Source organism: Cheilinus undulatus, linkage group 22, assembly GCF_018320785.1.
Source record: "Cheilinus undulatus linkage group 22, ASM1832078v1, whole genome shotgun sequence".
NCBI classification, from domain to species: domain Eukaryota; kingdom Metazoa; phylum Chordata; class Actinopteri; order Labriformes; family Labridae; genus Cheilinus; species Cheilinus undulatus.
The window spans coordinates 30,086,072-30,107,913 of NC_054886.1; the positions used below are offsets into that span (position 1 = coordinate 30,086,072).

Below are 21,842 nucleotides of genomic sequence, written 5' to 3' on the forward strand. Positions count from 1 at the left end.
ATTTAACCTCTTTTAACCCATTTCAGTCGATAATCCAACGTTGTAGTTTAAGCATTTATTGTGGCAACATGTTTGCCAGGGAGCCCAATGCTAGCTGCTGTAGCTACTAGCTACTATATAATAGTCCTGGATGTGCATCACCTTCAGGCCATTCTCCTTGTGCACCACTACAGCCAGAGGAATACACCATCCAGACGAGTTAGGCATAAAGCAGCATTTCAGTTGATAAAGGCATTTTGCTATCCTTAACCCAGTAAACCACCTGATATGCATTATCAGAGGAAGGCAGAGCAGATGCTCTTCAAACATGGAAAGGTCGACTTTGATTGAAGTCGTTGATGGGTCAGATCTTTCTTCTGAGGTTTGGGGTGTCATTGGAAGAAAGATCAACAGCTTGCAATTTTGCATAGATGTGTAGAATGGAGTAGCTCCACAGAGTGTAGCTCAGGAAGATAATGTAGCTTGAGTGCCAGGAGCTCATCATGTGTGACACTATAGCTGGAGGAAGCAGACCCACGGGGCAGCAAGCCAGGAAGCAGTTTTTTCATCATGGAAGGAAAATAAATTGTTTTAGTGAATGAATACCCCATCAATATTTGTTCACTGGAATGTTTTAGAAAATGTGACTCCAACTCTTTTGGGACTGAAGAATGAAAAGCAAGATCCTTTAAAGATGAAGAAACTATAAATATTGCTACACTTGAAAGCCCCCCAAAGTATTATGGGCAACTGCCGCCAACGTCAGATAGAAGTATGGTGATAACAGCCGTAGCTTAACTTAAGACACCAACCAGTGCAGCAGTGTGCCATCCAAGTAGTCTGTAACTGTTGCATGACATATGATACATGACACATGAAACGTGACACATGATACATTTAAAGTCGAGTTACAAACAAGATGAAGAATTCTGAGAAGGCTCAGGGCTGAAGAGATGTGGTGTATTTCAAGCTGGATCTGCCAGCATTGCTTGATACCGTGCAACTTAAGAAATCTACTGTTAACTCATTGAGTGCCATTGATGTATATATACGTCAAAGTGTTTTTTTGGCGGCAGGCACAAGGGGGCTCTCTCACGCTCCCTGTGAGTAATTTTGGGCCTTCTGGGATACGTAGTCGGATGTTTATAGTCGGAACACGGAAGAGACGGTAGATCAAAGCTACGGGGATAAGAGGTGGAGACCCTGGGGTCAAAGAGAGAGCGATCATTACGGAGGTAATCTAAGCTAAAAGTTATTAAATAGATGCTGGAAGAAACTTTAAACTTTTGTCTGAAAAATCGCTTACTTACTGAAACCGACACCGAACTTAACGACAGCGAATCCAGGGATCAGCATGGCCATTCATCTGCCTATGCCGGCCAAGAGGCTAAAGAATGCTGCGAGGTCTCCCCCGCGCGTTGGAGGAAAAAGGCAGCTGCTCACCAGCTTGATACATACAGCGACAATGTCACACATTTAAAAGGTTCAAAACTTACACCAGTATAAAAAAAGTCTTTCCACTGTTAAAAAAAAAACTTAAAGGCATGTGAGCAGTTAAAAATGTTTATTTTCCAGAGTTTAGAATTGAACAAAGTAAAATAGATGTTTAAACTAAAACAAGATAAAACAGGCTATTTTAGTAAAACCTAAAATCCTTTAAATAAAAAAATTGTTCTTTTTTTTGGCGCTAAAATCAGATTAAAACACAATCCAAGGTCTCTAGTGGCTGAAGCTGGTTACAGTTAAAGTACAGTTGGGTTACTTCCTTGAGAAGAGTTCTTTTCAGGGAACAGGTGACGCGGGTCTGTAAGAACGCAGCGCAGCTTCCTCTTTGGGCCTCCGTACCTCCGTGGCCTTCTCGCCGCCGCCCCACCGATGCTCCACAGCGCTGTGGAGGAGGGAGAGTGGCTCAGACTAGGTACAGCCAAAATGCAGAGAATCACACACACCCTCTGGTAAGTAGGCTTGGTTGCTTTCCTTTACTTAGCTTTGATAGGCGTTGTAACAAGCCTCCTCCGCGTCCAACGCTCCCTGTAGTCTTCACCCCCCCCCCCGCTTTGGCGCAGTCGCAGCCCAGCTCCAGTCTGCTTCCGTCCTCCCCACTCGAACCGGCAGCTACAGAAAGCAAGCGGTCATCAGTAATCCAACTTTACACCAGACAAGCTCACACACTCCCAACAGCAGAAGACTGGACACCGTCCTTTACTTATCTTTGTTAGCGCATTGTCTCAGTCTCTGTTTTAGTCCTCCAGTCCCACGTCCGCGCCCGGCTCCCTCCGCTCCGTCTCCGTCTTCCTTTGTCTCTTTGAGCCTCCTTGAGTTCACTCTCCGTCCCTCTCGCTTTCCTCTCCCAGTCTGCCCTCTATTCACACCTGTGAGTCTTTTTAAAATCAGCTCAATGTCCTTCCATCCAATCAGTGGCGGGTACACAGTCCAATTAGTCTCAGCTGCGTTAATCAGTTGTCTCACTAGCGAAATCGGTAAAACTAATTAAAAAAACACACGATTAAAAACTGGCAAATAAAAATCATTCAATTAAAACTACACAAAATCATGCAAATAAAAATCAGACAACTTATTGTTCTAAAGGGAGACATGACTGGCACTGTGACAACAACACTTCAGAGACCGACTTTTCAAACCCAGACTGTGAGGAATGGCTGCTGAGTGAGCGAAGCAGATCTTGTTCTCTGTCCCAGAGTGATGGAGGTAAGTCAACGTTAGAAACTCACTGATTATTCAGCCAAATTTATCGAATGAAACAGTCACTCATGTGCTCCTGCTCTGTGATTTCAGAAGCAGACTTGAGAGAAGAGTAAACCCCATGCAGTTCTACAACACCGTCTGTTGGCAGGAAAAGAGGTAAGAACAAAAAGATTCTTTATTATAGATTATATATATATATATATATATATAAAACATATTTTATATTATATTACTTCTATAATTTACAGGCAGTGCCAGGGGACAGGCAGGAGAGGACGTGGGCGTATAGGGGGTCACGTGGAGGCCGTCCAGTTCCATAGTGTGAATGACAGTCACTGGAAGCACTGTGATTTATTTTACAGTAAAATAGCATTTGTAATTTTCAGATGTCTTTTATGTCACTGAAGGCAAAATTTTATAACATTCAAATCACAGTTTTGCTTGACAGACTCTCTTTCACAAAAATGCATTTTTCTCAGCTTTCTAGGAAAAAAAAGGTCTCTTTGGTGAAACTAGCCTCTATTCGACTTCAGATAAATCAAGAATGGAACAAGCTGCAAACAAACATTTTTTTCCATGATGAATTAGAGAATTTGTTCTTTCATTTGAGCTATTCTGTGTTTTCAGAGTCATAGTACAAAATATTCTGTAGGTCTTGAAAGATGACTCAAAATGGCCAAAAATGCTGGCACAAACCACTTTCCATTTTATAAAAGGGCTGGCACTCAATGAGTTAAAGATCAAAAGAGGCTAGCACAGCAACACAATGCAATCCAAGAATTATTAATATCATCATTTACCAACTTTAAATCACCCCAGCCAAGTAAAGGGACAATGTGTGTAAGCTGAAGGAAATCAAACTCTGTTGGATACACTCATGACAAATGCTCATTCATTCTTACAAGAGCATCACGCCTGAGTGGCAGCCATCATCCACTACAAGGTGTTTCCTTAATTCAAACAGATTAAGCAAATATTTGCTTATCACGAGTCAATGTTAGTCTGGTATTAAATTCTAAAGAGAGAGGTTAACTCCAACGTGCAGCATTGGCAGTTTAGTAAAAGCTGTTCAATTACTTGGCTCAGATATTTCCTTTTGCATATTTCAGCTTTGTTCTGATCAAGTCTTTCATAGATGTTTAAACATTGAAGCTCTGCAATTGCCTTTAAAAATGTATCTTTAGCGTTGTGCATGCTGTGCTATTATGCATAAATTATGGAAGATTGACTAACAGCACGCAGCAGAACAAAAAGCATCAACTGAACCAAGATACATCATTCACAGATAACTGTGCATTCTCTTTATTTATTTAAACTTGAAAATCATTGAGGGCGAGCCCTCATTTACAATGATGTCAAGCATAAAAGTAATGAAAATGCACGATATCAGACATATTCAAAAGACAAAGTACATTTGGAAGTTAAAAAAAAAACATAATATCAATCAGAAAAGGCACATCAAAGTCAGGTGACACAAGTGCAATCAGAGCACAAGAAATTCAGTAATAATGATTTGAAATGCCCCACAGTAACCAGTTCTTTGATTTTTAAAGTGCTCTGCACTGGGTTCAAAGCAGCTGGTGCAAAGAAACTAAAGGCAGATCTGCCAAGCTCAGAATGGACTTCTGGAACCTGGAGAGTTAGGCAGTAACTAGAATGGGTGTTATGTGTTCCAGAGGACCAGGCTAACATGGAGGAGATGTAAGGAGGACACATCCCAAGTAGAGCCTTGTAAATAAACATGTATGTATGCAGGTCGCGCCTCTCTGAGAGCGACGTCCACCCAACCTCACCGTAAAGGATGCAGCGGTGAGTGTTATAGGCATCACCAGTAATGAACCTAAGTGCAGAGTGGAAAACAGCATCTAGGGGTTTTAGATTTGCAGCCGAGGCATGCCTGTACAAAATAACAGCACAATCCAACACTGATAAAAGGTTGCCTCAACCAGAGTTTTTCTACAATGCAGAGGAAAGTACGATTTATTTCTATAGAAAAAGCCAATTTTTTGACAAATGTACCAACCAAATTAGAAACGTGATTTTTAAAAGTAATCTTCTGATCAATGCAAATGCCAAGATATTAATATTCTGACACTCTTTCAATATTGGTGCCACCATTAGTAGTAAAATAACACTCTCAAAATCAATGTTTTTAGCTCTAGAAAAGAGCATAAACTTGGTTTTCTCTGCATTTAGAACTAGCCTGTGATTGGTCAGAGCAACCTCAAAATCATTAAGGTTGTTTTCACACCTGATTGTCCGGGGGACTCGGTCCGTTTTGGAACAGAAATTGCAACATTGTTGCACTTTCCTTTGGTTTGGTTTGGTTTGCATTCATACGGCTCTTTGTTAAACAGACCAAAACATCTGAACACCTACAACATCTGCCCACTAGGGGCGCTGTCGTCACAAACAAATGGCGACCAAGAAGAAAAGCTGGCATAGAAGAAGACGAAGCGGGGAAATCCAGCTCCTTCCACCAGTGTTTTTTCCACATAAACAATGAAAAAAAAAAAAAAACAGAATTGATGCTGTCTTGGGGTTTCTGTTCTTGCACTGGGGCATAAGGAGCAGCCAGCGAGACGGTGAGATGTCCAACATGCCGTTCTTTACATGAGATGAATAAATAAGCACGGACCACGACGTGTTGCCATGGATACATAAACGCTAAGCGAGGTACCGCCATGTACACTGCCTGGGCAAAAAAAAAAAACTTCGCCACCTGGATTTAACTAAGCAAATAGGTACAACCCTCCTATTGGATAATTACTGCATGGGCGATTATCTTTCAGCTGGCAACAAGTTATTTAACCCCAGCTGATGCAATGAATAACTTCTTATTTCTTAAACTATGGATTTTTTCTTCCCTAATGGCACGGGCATATTCCAAGATGACAATGCCAGGATTCATCGGGCTCAAATTGTGAAAGAGTGGTTCAGGGAGCATGAGACATCATTTTCACACATGGATTGGCCACCACAGAGTCCAGACCGTAACCCCATTGAGAATCTTTGGGATGTGCTGGAGAAGGCCTTGCGCAGTGGTCAGACTCTCCCATCATCAATATTAAAATTAATGCAACACTGGATGGAAATAAATCTTGTGACATTGCAGAAGCTTATCGAAACAATGCCACCGCAAATGCATGCTGTAATCAAAGCTAAAGGCAGTCCAACAAAATATTAGTGTGTGGTCTTTTTTTGGTGACGACTTTTTCTTTTGGCCAGGCAATGTATTTGAGTATATTAAATCACATATAAATCCTTATATTATTATGCTTTATGCCACGTCCTGTCTTTGGTTCACAAGATGCTCCACTTTGCTTTCACATCTCAAACGAACCGCACCAGGGTTTGGTTGGAAGCGGACCGAGACCCCCTGTTTTCAAGCGGACCAGAGTCTGCTTGTTTGGTCCGCATCAGAGTTCGTGTGAGCTTTCACACCACTCCCAACGAACCGGACTATCCAGAAAAACGGACCAGAGTTTGTTTAAAGCGGACCAAACAGCTCTGGTGTGAATGCGCCTTAAAACAGCTCTGAAGAGAACACACAGCAGACTGAACATTATCAGCAGTGCAATACAAAACTTTACTGCGTCTATGTCACGTGAATTTGGAGACCAATCAAACATGCCTTACCTGCTCGTCCATATCACATGGCTTTAAGGACCAATCGGACATGTCCACCCTGCCGTACCATGTGACTTTGAGGACCAATCATTAATGAGTAACAGATTTCAGCAACTCCACTCGCTGGCATATGAAGTCATTTTATAGTCTGTGATGTGAACCTGGCTGTCTTCCTCACTCAGTGTGGCCCCTAAGTCAATTTCAAAATTGTAAGAAAACATAAAAAATACTGAGACCACATGCCAATACCACAAGACCAAATTGTAAACATAACAAACATAACAAGATAAATATTTCTATGAAAATATTCAATGGCTTGTAATTCTTACATTTTTGTTTCAAATTAGTGGGTATAGATGGCCAGCCATTCTATCTGAATTTAAAAAAAGAAAAATTGGTTATAGTGTGGATATTTTAATTATATATACAAGTTTGTGCTATGATTATAGTTTATTCTATTTTTTTTTACCTTCTTAAACATTTTAATTTAATTGAATTTTCCCCCTAAATAAATTTCTGACTGACCTGCATACGCCTTTTTAACTGCCAGAAATGTGTAACTTTTGAAAGTTTGTGAGCTCAATATTTTATTCTTTCTTCAAAAGTATCGCTATCAGTATCGATAAAATTACATCAGAAAGTATCAGTATTGTATCGAATTAAAAAACATTGGTATCGCCCATCTCTATCAGACTGGTGTGTATTTAAAACAGAATAATCTAAAAGAAATGATCTGAGTTTCTCATTTACCAAAGATTCGAATATTTTAGCAAGGCATGACAGTTTAGAGATAGGCCTGTAGTTGTTCATGACTGCTGTTTCAACACCTTTGTGGAGGGGAGTGACATATGCAGTCTTCCAAGCCAAGGGAACAGTACAAGATAAAATAGATTAAAGATATATGTAATGTTGTTCACTAAAATAGAGGCTGCAAGCTTTAAAAGGCAGTGATCGAGATTATCGTCCCCAGTAAAATATTTGGAGTCCAAAGCTAATAAAGCACTGAGAACTTAATCAAAGGAAAAGGGTTGCAGAGTAAATTTGGATCTTGATCTTGGCATGGCCTGGGAGGAATGATCAATAATAGAGAGAGGGGGTCTCATGTATCTTTTTTCAAATAGATTGCCAGCCGCATTAAAGTGATCATTAAAGGCCACACAGATGTCTTTGTGGTCAGTTATTATGGTGCCATCAGCTGAGGTAAGGTGAGGGGGAGGACTTCTGATTAAGGGAATTTATCCCCTTCCAGAATTTTGAGGGCTTAGAGTGGGGATTGGGAACAAGAATCAAATAGAAATTCATTTTAGCCTTCCGTAGGCCGGCCACACACTACAGGATTTTGAGCCCGATTTTCAGATTTGACTCCCTCGACGATTGTGGGGGCGTATACCGACTGGAGCCTCGTCGCAAACCATTATTTGTCTGAGTAGTCTGCACGTGTGTGGCATCAAAACGATTAATTTACTGCTCCAAATCGCGTCGTAGCCTCCCAGACCCTGAATGGTAAATATCAAACAGGTTTGATATTTATGATTCTAGGTTGTAGTGCCACTGACAGAGTACCCACAACAACCAATGATAGTGAGCACACCGGTAGCGTCACCAGACGAACCATACGTACTTTCACCGCTCACAACCATAAACACATTGGTACCCTAATTTCAGCCAGGATTTCGTCCTGAGTCTTTCCCCTGTTTTATGATTGTTGCTGCACCTGTAACACACGCCAGGACAGCCTGTTGTGGAGAGACAGCAAGACAGTATCGACAGACATTCAGGTTTGTTTTTTTTTTTTTTTTTTTTTTTTTTGAAGTCACATGATCACACGAGGTCGCAGGCAGGTCGGCAGATGTGTGGTCTCCAGCGATCTGACAGTCTGGCTGAGTCGTCTAATGTGTTCGTTCAGAGGATTAAAGATGACAAATCTTTGGAAATTGTCCTGTAGTCTGTGGTCTCTCAGGGTTTTAAAATCGTTTCAGATTACAAAACTGTCTAGTGTGTGGAGTATTGTGGAGGTACATTTATTTCTAAGGTGCCTAAATTCAACCCAATGACTGGGCTTACCAGTACACCTTGCAAGGGTCCATGCCTTATTTCTCTCTCTCAGCAGAGCTGAGTTTTCAGCTGAGAACCAGGGAGTGTTCCTTTTTTTAACTCTGTTTTTTTTTTTTTTTTGATGGGTGCATGCATATCAACAACAGAGTTAAATTATTTACAAAAATGATTCAGAGCTAATTGGACATCTGGGATTTTAGTGGTATCATGAATGTCACTTCTATAGAGGTCAGACAGAAAAGCTTGCTCATTAACATGTTTAAAATTGTGACTATGAGAACAATTCCTTTTTAACTTTGTATTTCTCATACAAGCAATTGGACAGTGATCTCTAGCTGGGTTTCCATTACACTTGGAAATGCGCAAAATCGAAATGGCGCAATAAAAAACTGGTAATGGAAACACCTGAAAAAAACAAAAAACCCTAAAACATTGCTAAAAAGTTTTTACGCTTTCATGAGGAGGTTTTTCAGGCGTTTCGATATAGAAATATATCGCAAAAGTGCATTGGAAACACTTTTTCCGCATTTACAAGTCACGGGACGTGACGTACGGTGTCACGTGATCAGTCACTCCGAGACAACATGGCGCGGTACGCGGAGACAGAAGAAGAGACGAGACTTTTCTTCACATCATACTTCTATCCTTATGCGTGGCTATTGCCATACATACGGACTTTACCTCTGAACTATCATCCGTTTTCTTCATCTTTTGTTCAAAATTATCAAGGCAACCGCCGTAGATGTAACCAAAACCGTACCAACACGCAACAGGTTTTGAGCGTCAAGCTTCCCTGCAGCGGATTCATGCGAGATGAGATTTTACGAGAATTGCAAGGCCTATGCCCAAAACTCCTTTCAGTGGAAATGCATTCAAAGCGCAATTATACTTACTCGAAATTTAAGGAATATCGCTTTTATTTTGCGAAAAACTGTAATGGAAACCCAGCTACTGAAACCAAGTTCAAATACACCGGAGTCAGTAATTTTCTCAGCTCTGTTTGTGAAAATTAAATCAATCAAGGTTGACTTAGAGGAGTCTTTCAGATTTGACCTGGTGGGGACCTTGATTAGTTGTGAGAAACGAAAGTTTTCACATACTTCTTTCAGGTTATCAGAAGCAGAACTCAGCCAATTCAAATTCAAATCAACTAAAATAATTACTTCAGAAATTATGTATGGAACTAAAAGATCAGCTAACATGTCTAAAGCAGAGAAGGAAGCTGAAGGAGGTCTGTACACAGCAACCACAGTAATAGAATTATTGTTTTTGAAACCTGATGGTCCAAAAGACATCGGCTGGGATATAGTAGCATTTTTAGTTGATGAGGAAGACTGAATACGTTGGGTGGGGCGTGTAATAGAGCTGAGCTTGGACTGTCATGCTGAGAAGGCCTTGCAGGAGCACAGAGTCAGAGGACGCACATCACCAGAGGAGCTAGACGGAGGACTTAACGTGTGACCCACCGCTGGGGCCGGTCGATATCTGGCCGCACGGGAAGAGTGCGCCAAGTCCCTGTTGTGCTTATCCTGCTCAACGAGTCTGGAATAGCCTTGAGGTGAGGGAGACCTCCGTGGAGCGCCCGAAAACAAAGAGGGCTCCGAACCCTTACAGACACGCTTCTGTGCGGAACCAGGCGGCTCTGGGAGTGCTGTAGATCTGGAAAGCACCGTTTACCAGCAGCCGAGGGTCCTGCTGCTTCCGAATTGTTGTAAACCCCTGAGCTCCTCCGCAAGATGGCCTCCTTCAGCAGCTTGTGGCAGGCAGAGGAGGGCTTTACCACTTGCTGCTGAGGGACATGCTCACCCAGAGGAGGACCGTCCTTTTTACTAAGGACATCGGACCTGTTGGTCAGAAGGAGGAGAAGGAAGCATAGCACGGTGTTTATTCCTGCAGGCAACAGACCAGAGCTCCGGCTGACGTGGAATGGAGCTCACCGGAGCCCCCGCTTCTCCACCGGCATACACCTGTGCCGCTGCAGGCACAGGGGAGAGAGCGGTTCCTGCTGCTGTTTTTGGCTTTGCTCCCAGGAGGAGCCATGGATCTTCCGGCAGAGCTGAAGCAGCCTCGGGCTCCGGAACACCAGTGATTGTGGAGCCCAACCATGGAACAGTGAGATCAGAGACCATCCCTGGAGCTGCTGGAGCGGGACTGCGGGAGAGGCAGGCCGTGTTAAGGAATCCATGACTGGAGGTACCCATGACGGCGAGGTGCTTGGCCTGGGTCGTGGCTACGGTTGAAAACTCCACCATGAGACTATTCTTCTCCATGACCTCTGCTCTCAGCGACGCGATGTTTTTCCTCAGCTTCGAGATGGTAAGTGAGCAAGACACACTCTCAGGCTTGTTATTGGCCATCGAAAAACAGCAAATGAACTTGACATGCTGACATTGTCAGAGTTAGAAATACAGATTTCTATTGAAAAATGTTCTTTAATCTTTGCCTTCATAGAAAAAAAAAAAAAAAAAACACCTTTTGCAACAATTCCAAAAACGAGTTAAACGTGGCAACAAATGTGCCAAAATAGACAGAAACAATGATGGGTGTTAAAAAGTGGCACAGATTTGATCAGACCTCAGTCTTAGCTTGACACAAATTTTTAATTGAATTTCATAACTTAACAACACAAACAATGCAGAAATGAAATAATACAATACAAATAAGGACAAACAAAACAGATCCACTCCAAAAACATAACAAGCACTGCAAAGAATGTTCACATATAGACATTTTACATAAGTTACATCGAAATAAAATATTTTGTTATGCGTACGCAAATGTTGTGAGATTGCACAAGCAGCGTAAATAAATACAAGAATGCTGTGCACCAGTACTACTAAAGCAATACAGACAGAGTCAGCTGGCAACAAAAATAGATCTTTGAAACTAAAAACTGCCTTTAGTGTTTTTGAAGGAATGAGTCCAAGGGCTTCCATAATCACCAGACTTTATCAGATGTGTGGTTGAGGTCATGAGTCAGTTTCTCCAAAGGGAAAAGGGCTACAACTTGTGAAATCCACACATTAGCTGTTGGGACCTGCAGACAAACGCAGCAAGATACACTTTTTCACCAGAAACAAAAGAATTGTTAACAGAGACTTAATATCTATGTTAAAAAGATTGTTAGGCGTATGATTCAACAAATAAAATGAAGAAGACAATGGGAACTGTTTGCAAGTGATCTCCTGAATCACAGAATGGACTTCTCTCCAAAATGTTTCAACAAGGTTACATGACCATAACGTATGAATACATGTACCTTTATGCACTGATACTTTTAATAACAGGACTGAGCTGGGTCTCTTCTCTGGGCTTTTAGGATCCCAGCCACGTTTTTGCTCTACTTCTCTTGTGACACACGACTCTTTCATTTTATTTGTGTTGGATTAAGTCTTGATTTCCACTGAATTTCTTTTGACACTGACACTTTACTGAAGACACTTCTCAAACATTTACATAGTGATGACTTTCAAAACCAGTTAGGTCCACCAACCTGACAAAGAAAACCTCTTTGTGGGGAGAAACAAGCTTCAGAGGATCTGATAAGATTCTGAAGTATTTGTTTAGACAAAGATACAGCATCTGTTAAACATGTTCTCACCCTTGGATAGTTTACCCTTTTATTGATTTTATACATCAGTCATGGTCAATATAACTTTGCTTTTTTTTTTTTTTACAAAAAAATAAAACTATTTAATGTCAAAGGGAAAACTGATTTCAATAAAATAATAGTACTTAAAAGAAAAATATGTAAGATCAGTGACTACATAAATATTCACCACTATCAAAGTGACTGATGTAATTCAACAGAGGTCCAAACAGTTGGTGCTAGTAGTCTCACAATTAGTGATAGGGGATCACCTCAATGCTCTCAATGTGTCTGAATTGGCTGTAGTATAAAGACACCTGTGTGGAAGGTCAAGTTGCTGGTTAATCTGTATTCCTGGCTACCATTACACCATGAACATAAAAGAACACTCCGGGAAACTCAGAGAAAATGTAGTTGAAGAGTCTAAGTCAGGAGATGAATGCAAAAAACTTCCAAGGCCCTGAACATCCCAGAGAGTTCAGTTAAATCCATCATGAAGAAATGAAAAGAATATGGCACATGTGTAAATGTGCCTGGATCATAACGTCCTCACAAACTGACGGAGCGTGCAAGACGAGTGAGAGAGGCCACCAAGACACCTATGACTACTCTGAAGGAGTTCCAAGCTTCACCAGCTGAGATGGGAGAGACTCTGCAGACAACAACTGTTGGCCGGGCTCTCCACCAGTCAAAGCTTTATGGGAGGTTGGCAAAGAGAAAGACACTTGAAGAAAACTCATATAAAATCTGGACTAGAGTATCCTTAAAGGCATGTGGGAGACTCCATGGTCAAGTGGGAGAACGTTTATTGGTCTGATGAGACCAAAATGGAGCTTTTAAGCCATCAGACAAGAGGCCAAACACACCATCCCCACTGTGAAGCATGGTGGTGGTAGCATCATGCTGTGGGGATGCTTCTCAGCAGCCGGCCCTGGAAGGCTTTTAAAGGTAGAGGGTAAGTGAATGCAGTGAAATATAGGAAAAGTCCTGGAGGATAATCTTACTCATACGCCTTCAAACAAAGTGTTCTTAGCCAACAGGAAGTGCCCGTGAAGACTCTGCTGCACCCTCTGCATCTCGATTGGTTGAAAAATTGAGTGTCCAGATTCACAATTTGACAAGTTTCTCCACCAATATAACGATTTTTTGGGAAATGTAAGCGGCGGGGGAAAAAACGACATGGCAGCCATTCAGTGAACAAAAACAAATAAAAACAACGTATTTGCGTGACAGAGCACAAACACAGCACATTACGACGCAACACAGCTCAGAGCAGCACAACACAACATCTCACAGAACAAGAACAACAATCCAAGCAAGGAAGTGGAAGACAGGGAAACAGCGGTTTATGACGGAGGAAGCGCTTGAGTTTCTGTTTTCAAATGAGTCTTTTGACAACAACACAGCAGAACCATCAGATTCTGACACTGATACTTGGTGCGCTGAGGAGGAGTGCAGTCAAGTGATTGATCTTTTGAAGACAGGTGAGTAACACTGCTCATATTTTGTCGTATTTAGTTAACCTGATTTAAGTATATTCTAGTAAAGCATAACACATAATAATATGCCTTTAGAGTTTTCCAGTTGGAGTCTGTGTGTGTCTGTGTGTGAGGATAGATTCACTGGAAAAGTAAGAAAATAAACTAAGACACATCAAAATATATATTTAACACATCTCTGTCTGTATAGCTTATATATTTCTAATTTTATTTTGCAGGTCTATATCTGTGTAATTTACCTGTGTGTTCATGTAGGCTATATTTTACATATCTATATCCTTACACATCTATTCAAGCCTTTATTTTGCAGAGGTATAAGCATACATTTTCAACTTATTTATTGTTGCTGTCATTCTCCATCTGTATCTGTTTATTATACACATCCATATATTTTACATATAGCCTACCTCTATATTTTACACATCTATATGTCTATTTGCTTGTCTTTATGCTAACATTTTACACAGATTTTTTTGTTCACATGAATACACACATTTGATTTAATTGGATATTTATATGTCACATATTTTACACATCCACATGCATTTCTTTTACACATATTTACTTGTAGATTTTACACATCTTTGTAATTTCTTCCTTATATATTTCAGTCCAGAGGATGGGAGAGGACTTCAAGAGGCAACTGTCTCCATCAGCAGGCCTCCTGCTATCCAGGAGGGCTACCAGCAGAGGAGAAGAGGCTGCACTATACCCCTCCACAGCCCCGGCTCCCAGACCAGAAGAGGAAGAGGAAGGAGACGAGTCTGTGGAGCAGACAGGGTGCATGGCGACACAACACCTCAGGCTCAGGAGCCAGGTGTTAGCTGCTTACACATTTTCCCCCATGAGAGTCCCTGGAGTACAAGGCTTTGTGAATGGAAAGTACTCTCCTGCACAGATTTTAAGACTGGCACAAAAAGTGCCATAAAGCCCTGGGTCTGTCCTGTTCTGACCTACAAGTATAAATGTAAATAGTATAAAAATGTATTTTTTAAGATAGTTTGCACTTGCTGATCATTTGCATTAAGCATGTTTTTCTGTTGTTTTGTTTGCACTCTGCTCATTTGCATTGGAAATATTTTTTCCATTTTGTGTTGTTTATCGAAATGATTTGCACTTTAATTGCATCACAATATTTCTGATTGTGTGTTTGTGAGGATCATTTGAAAACCATTAACAAGAAAACTATATTTTTCTTTTTGGTAAATAAGGTTCATTTGCTTGTGAGGAGAAATTTTATAGACATTTGTTGCATTAGTTTCATTTGCTGTTAATGCTCAAATAATAATTTACATGAAAATCACATTTGATTCAGAGTCCTTTTTGGACACTTTTTGGACACACACAAACACACACACACACAAACACATACATACATGCATATATATATATATATATATAACATTCAAATGAATGTAGAAGAGTGAGGCGCCCCCAAAATGCCCTGGATCTTTAAGGTTTAATTCCAGGACTCTAATCTGACAGTTTAGTTGTGAAGTTTAGAGAAAGCACAACATGTGCTTGTTTCTAAAGCCACTCCTCTTCATATTTGCGTTTGAATGCCACCCAGATTCTTTGGAACCTTCCACAAGATTCTGAGGTATTTGTCTAGACTAAGATATCAAGATAAGATAACTGTATATAAGAGATGCTCTGTCCACCATCTCCACACAAGAAGCGAAGAAGACGAATCTGGGAAGAAAGACAAAATCCATTCATCACTTCTACTACCTGCATCAACTCAGCCATGAAGACACTGGCCATGTTTCTACTCATCTGTGCCGTGATGGCCCTGACTAATGCTGCTGGTGAGTTTAACAGAGAAATTTGACATTTTAACATACAATCGTTGTTTTTTATGGAGAGAAAACTATGTGTAAAGTCAGTCACTGACTGTTCTGTTAAACCTTTCTGCTGTCCCATAAACAGAGCCTGATGTGAAGATGGGAGAACCATCATTTCATTTTTTTTTTTCAAAAAGTCAACAGAAAAGACTCCCTTTTAATTTTTCTTTTCTTTTACAGTGAAAATGATCTGATGAACACCACCCAAAATCAAGTTATTTAGCATTCTGTAGCCAAGAATAAAGAAAGATGTCCTTTTGTCCCTCCTTTTTTTAGTCCTTTTCTTTGGAAGTTTGCAAGGATAGTGGACAACATAGAAAGACTGAAAATTGAGATATTATCGTGCATGCAAAGTACAGATGAAAAAAGTCAATGACTGTTGTCATATCCATCCAGCTGTTGCAGAAGCAGTGTCTGATGAAAAGACAGTGGAAGTATCCATTCAGGAAGATGAGCTGGCATTCTCTCTAGTTTTAGAAAACTGAAAGACCTTTAACCAATATGAGACAGAGTAGAGCTAAAAAGTTTCATTTTCATTTTCTAAGTCTATATTTCAGTCTTCAGGTATAATGTCTCATTTTCTGAGTTAGTTATGTGAAGTTATGTGTCTTCTCCTGTTTTCGAAACATCTTTGTTGGGAATTGCTGCTGAAAACACCAAAATGGTCTAGTGGCATGTGCCCCACTTTAGATCTCATAGGATCCTCCTCCAATCATCATTTCTTTTGCAAATTTGTATGCAGGTGAGAATCACATCAATCGGAGATCAACATCTTGTCCCAGCGGATGGAGTGAGTACAAGGGCCGCTGTTTTCTCTTCATTTCAACAAAGGAGACTTGGGCTGATGCTGAGGTAATCAGAGTTTTTGGATTAAATGTGACAATACAGTGACATTTGAATAGTTTTCTTTAACTTCTTGTCCAGCAAAGGTTGTTAATTGACATAGTTTTTGAATTATTGAAGTTTTATTTAAGTGTCAAGATTTTGTGGAAAATCTTCTGGTAAAATGATCTAGAGTCCATGTTTGGTAAAAAAAAATCTATCTACCTAAAACCAAGAGACTGTATGTGGAAACTTAGTCTGTAATACACCACTCCATGCCTCTATCTGTGGATTTTTCGTCCCTTTAGAAAGACTGTCTGAACCGAGGGGGACACCTTGCATCGGTGCACAGGTCTAGTGAGCATAACTTTATTCGGACATATATACTGGGCATCGCTCATTCATCTCCACTCACATGGCTTGGAGGCTCAGAGCAGGTACGTTACTGAAGACTAAAACCAAAATGTTACAGAAAGCTTCCTTCAGCCCATGATGTCCATTTTCGTTATTGGTGCTCTGTTTTTTAGGAGGGTACCTGGTTCTGGAGTGATGGTACTTCTTTTGACTTCACCTACTGGGCTAAGGGCCAGCCTGATGACAGTGGAAGCTGTCTGGTCATGAACTATAGAGGTAAATTTATGTACAGCTTTTCTTTTTTTTCTGAGGTCTGAGCATAATACAGACGTTTTTATACGCATTAGCATGTGCAATCATCAATTTAAGTATTGTACCTGAAGTTTAGATACTTCACCTCCTTACCTGAGTTTAGACGAGCCATTGGTAGTCAGTTCATCCCTAATTACCTCTCTCTGTCTGTTCACAGATGACAGGAAATTTGATGATGAGCGCTGCTCTAACAAAAAGCCATTCGTCTGTGCAATGAAACCGTGAAGTCTCTTTGGATGACAGAGGCACCTACAGTACAAAGGGCATTTTCTTAGCAATGTCCTTTCAAATACTTTTCAAAGTCTATAATTTCCTTTATAATGTCTAATCCAAAGAATCAGGTAGATAAGTATCATTATAATCTCTCACCCTGGAAAATTTCTGTAATTTGATGGTAATGGGATGTTTTCATTTTCTGATTTTAACTGTTTTTCCTCTCAGCAACACAATAAAGTCCTAAGCATTAAAAAAAAACTGCCGTTCTGACTCTGAATAGATCATGGTTCTTTGATTAATCGCCTAAAGCATGGGGTTGGTGTTGGAGGCGTTGCCCTGCAGTGGTTCATCTCCTATCTACTCCATAGCTACTGTGTGAGCAGCAGCACCACCTACTGGTAGACTGAACACAGAGCATCACAGTCCTCCTCTATTTTACAGACATAATGACAAGTATAAAACACAACAGAAGATCAATATTCAACACCAACTGCAGATTTATTGGAATATTCAGCTTCTGATTTACATTTCATCATCAGTGTAACAGTTATTCTTTAACACTAGAAAGTCCAGAATTCAAAACCTACAAGAAAAACTCTGAGAGGTGATTTAGATGACTAGATTACAAACTCTGTAACCTCTGATGATAGACACCCAGTACAAACAAAATTACATTTAATGAAATGTTCATTTAAAATGAACTTTTTAGTATTATTTGTCATCACATACAGCACACTGTTATCACTCCATACAAAAGCAGCTATATTTACAAAAGATAATGAATTAAACCTCGCAGAATGATCAAATGATAACTGGTTGTATCTGATTTTATAATGAAACATTTAATTTTGATTCTCTTTTATTCAGATGCTGACAGGCCATAGGTAATCACTAGATCTTTAATGTGACCTCTGTTATGGGTGGGCTGTGTAACATGTTGGATAAAATTCATACAATTAATTTGGTTTAAAAATTCTAAGATAAAATAGTCTGATTGTCTACATAAGGATGAAAATCACCTAAAAAAAATAACTCTGTCATATTTAGAGTGGATAAAAGAGAGCAGCTCTGAAAATGCTGTCATTAAAGAGGTGCAACGTTTAGGTGGTCTATAGATGGTTAAACATAGTATGGGAGGAATGCTAAAAACAAAGGAGTGATATTCAAAAGATAAATACTCATCACATAAAATGTCTCTAAAACCATGGTGTGCTACAGACTTGTGGCTGTCCCCCCTCCTCTTTTACCTTGTCTAAAAGAATATGAAAATTGGTAGTTAGGGAGGGAGGCTTCAGTAAGGGTTGCAGGTGCATCAGTGCTGAGCCAAGTTTCAGTTAGAATCATAACATCAGTATTATTTTCTAAAATCAAGCCATTAATAAGAAAATCGTTGTCTCAAAGAGATCTCACATTTCAAAGGGCCATGTTAAGTGTAGTGTGTGATGTTTGGGGGGTCAGATGGTGGGGTGTGTGAGATTATGGGATTAAGATTATGCAGATTTGCGGTGGTAGTTGGTGTGCTCTCTGGTGGTAATAATGAAAGCGCTAGGTGAGTAGTTGGGAAAATCAGAGGGTCCGAGTCCAGTAGGGTGTGTGTTACTGTTAAAAGAGGAACTGAAATGATAGGGACTAGGACCACGGGGGACATCAGTCTCTGCTGGACTGGGCTGCAGGCGGGCATGCTGGACGCCGTATGTCAGGCTGGTGGACAGCAGACGGCAACCCAAGCCCATCAGCCTCGAAGAGATGTCTTTGCCAGAAGGCATCAAAATTGTAAATAAAACCTACGTTGTGAGAGCCACAGGCAGAGGAGGACCAGGTGTCTTGGTCACGGGTGGGGGTGGGGCCAGAAATAAAAACACCTAAATGGAACTGATTTACTGTGTTAAAGAGGTGGAGGAAATAAAATAAAAGTTCAGACTGCTGTTTGGAAATGTCGTTTGTACCTGCATGGATGATGAGTCTGTTGACCTTCGGATAGGATTTCCTGATGTCAGGAATTTTCTCCGCTATATCCTTAACGGTGGCACCAGGGAATGACAGCGTGACCGCCACTTCATGTGCACGTTCCTTATGACGGCGTCCCTGATGATGAGGGTTGATGGAGGCGCCGCCTGACGGAGAGGAGGCTGACATGCAGCCCTTTCCCTGGCGAGATCTTTGCTTTAAACAGAGGAGACAGTAGCAGGAGTGACAGATGATGATGACCCCGGAGGGGATGGAGTGGAGACGTCAGCAGCGGATGGAGAGGTGGCAAAGGCAGGTGCAGCTGCAGACTGTTGCTAAGGTAAACAACACTAAGGCTGAAGGTGGTGAGCCTGCTCAGTGATTCAAAGTGTGAAAACTTACAATCAAGACAGAAACTAAAGCTACAGGTTTGGAGAAAGGACTCGGTAGACATTCAGAGTCTCTAGAAATTATCCATTGTTACATGTGGCTGGCTGCTGCATGTCTCCTCTCTCCCTGCTCCTTCTGGCTCCCCTCCTCCCTCTACCTGCAGGCTCTGACACACCTGAGCACAACCTGTGCAAGGAGGTTTGTTTGTTTGTTTGTTTGTTTGGTTAACCTTCTCTTTTCATTAATTAAGTAATTTTTTTTTCCAAGCGTTTCTTTTCCCCCTTAGTTAATTCATCCCCATGCATGTCAAGATTGTTGGGTTTTGTTGTTTTAGTTTGGCTGTAGTTTTGTCATGTTCTCTTGTTGTTTTCTTTTCCATCTTGAGTCATTATTTTTGGTTAGGTAGTTTTAGTTAGAGGTAGTGGCTGGTCCAATGGCCCATTGCATGGTTAGCCACATTCACCACCCCTCTTGTGTTCTTTGTGACCAGCGCCTACAGCCCTTTTAATTTCATTAATTTAATTTATTAACTGTTTGATTAATCAATTATTGCTTACTTAAATAAAGCTTCAAATTCATGTTTGAAACTAAAATCATTTGTGTCATTTTGTATACGTTAACTGATCCCTTTCTGTTCGAGCCTTATTTTGTTGTATAAATTAATTATTTTAAGAGGCCATCAAAACGAGGGTGTGCTTCAGAACAATACAAAAATAGTTTCTAAACCAGCTCAATCCATACACAGAAAAAAATTCACTGTCTGGTATCATCAGCATATAACAACAGATGGCTTGATTCTGCAAACTTCAACCAATTTTTGCCACTTTTTCTTCCCTTTTCCATCACCTTGAATCAATTTTTTTTTGTCACTGTTAACCCATTTTCACCACTTTTGTGCCTCTTGTTGCAACTCTTTGCAAGCTTCCAAAACTGCCCTCTAGACCTATCCGGTGTGCAGAGATTTCTCCATATTTTCTGGATGTGTAGATGGTGTTATGGACTGTAGATGGTGGGATATTCAAAGTCTTTATATTTTACATTGATGAACATTTCTCTGAAAGTGTTCCACAACTTTTAGAAGCAGTTTTTTGCAGATTGATGAACCTTTGCCCATCTTTACTTCTGTGAGACTCTGCCTTGCTAAAATGCTCCTTTTATACCCAGTCATGTTTTTGACCTGTTGTCAGTTAACCTGTTTAGTTACAAAATGCTCTTCTAGCTGTTTTTCATTAATTCCACGTTTCCAGGCTTTTGTTGCCCCGTCCCAACTTTCAGACATTTCACTGCCATCAAATTCAAAATGAGCTAACATTATTTTAAAGAAATAGTAAAATGTTTCAACAACATATGGTATGTTGTTTATGTTCTATTGAGAGATGTGCAAATCATTGCATTCTGTTTTCATTTTAATTTAGCACAGTGCCCTAACTTTATTGGAATTGGGGTTGTATTTGCTAACTTGAGATGCAGCAGTGATGACTCAGGTCTGCAGCAGCCATGGTTTCCAGACATTATTCACTCGTTAACATGAAATAAAAGTTTGCTTGACTGTCTGCACCTATGGTAATACATGAACCAGTGATAACCTGCATCTGTGATATTTCATTCTCTCTCAGACCCCTGTGAGCTGGAAGTGGACCTGTTACTGGGAGGTGGAGCTGGATGGGGAGGTTGAGGTAGCGGTGAGCAAAAGGTGTCAGAAGGAGAGGAGTCAGTGAAGAATGCGAGTTTGGACGGTACCCTCTGAACTCTGTTCTGCGATGATGGCGAGTATAGTGTCCGTCACAATAACGTGTTAACTAAAGTGTCGCACGCTGCCTCTGTCTCTGTTAGAGTAGCTGTCTATGTGGACCATCCTGGTGGGACCCTGTCCTTCTACAGAGTCTCATCTGATAAACTGGTCCACCTTCATACTTTTGAGAACAGATTCACCAAACCTCTCTATCCTGGGTTTAGGCTGAGGTTTGGTTCCTGGGTGTCTCTGTGCTCTCTGTAGTTCAAACACTCCTGAATTGATTTAAAGCTGACATTTGACTTCTTTAAAAATGTTTGGCCCTGACATTTTATCAGTTTAAGAACATGGCCATAGTGTGAGTGTTTCTCTCTCAAGCCAATGCAAAGACATGATTCATGCTTTAAGTATCTGTAGAAGTATCTAGAGCTATCTAGAGTATCTACAGCTGATCAGACAGAAAGGAAGAGGAAGCATTAGCATGATGTCCCTCATGCTAATGTAGGAGTAATAGAGACAATAACAAACTTACTCTACAAAATGCCTTATCAATGAACATGTGAAACTATTCTTCAGAATTGGGTTAAAAAACAAAGAGCTTCTCCCTCTTTTAGCTCACATAAACAGTGTCTAAGATTTGCTGTAAAGTTGGTTTTGACTTTATTCTCACCTTTTCAAATTTATTCTTGTTATTTTCACTTTAGTTCTGAAACTGTTTTTCCAGTTTATCCTTGACATTTAGGCTGTATATCCAAAATTTCAACTTT

The 21,842-nt window shown here is 40.5% G+C and overlaps 1 protein-coding gene across 1 annotated transcript; it reads left to right on the top strand.

Moving 5' to 3' along the window:
* The first annotated feature begins 15,205 nt into the window (after window positions 1–15,205).
* LOC121504325 (ladderlectin-like) lies at window positions 15,206–17,015 on the top strand. Its single transcript, XM_041779037.1, has 5 exons — window positions 15,206–15,266; window positions 16,045–16,154; window positions 16,433–16,561; window positions 16,652–16,754; window positions 16,948–17,015. The coding sequence occupies exons 1-5, from the start codon at window positions 15,206–15,208 to the stop codon at window positions 17,013–17,015; spliced, it is 471 nt and encodes a 156-aa protein (XP_041634971.1).
* The last annotated feature ends 4,827 nt before the right edge of the window (window positions 17,016–21,842 follow it).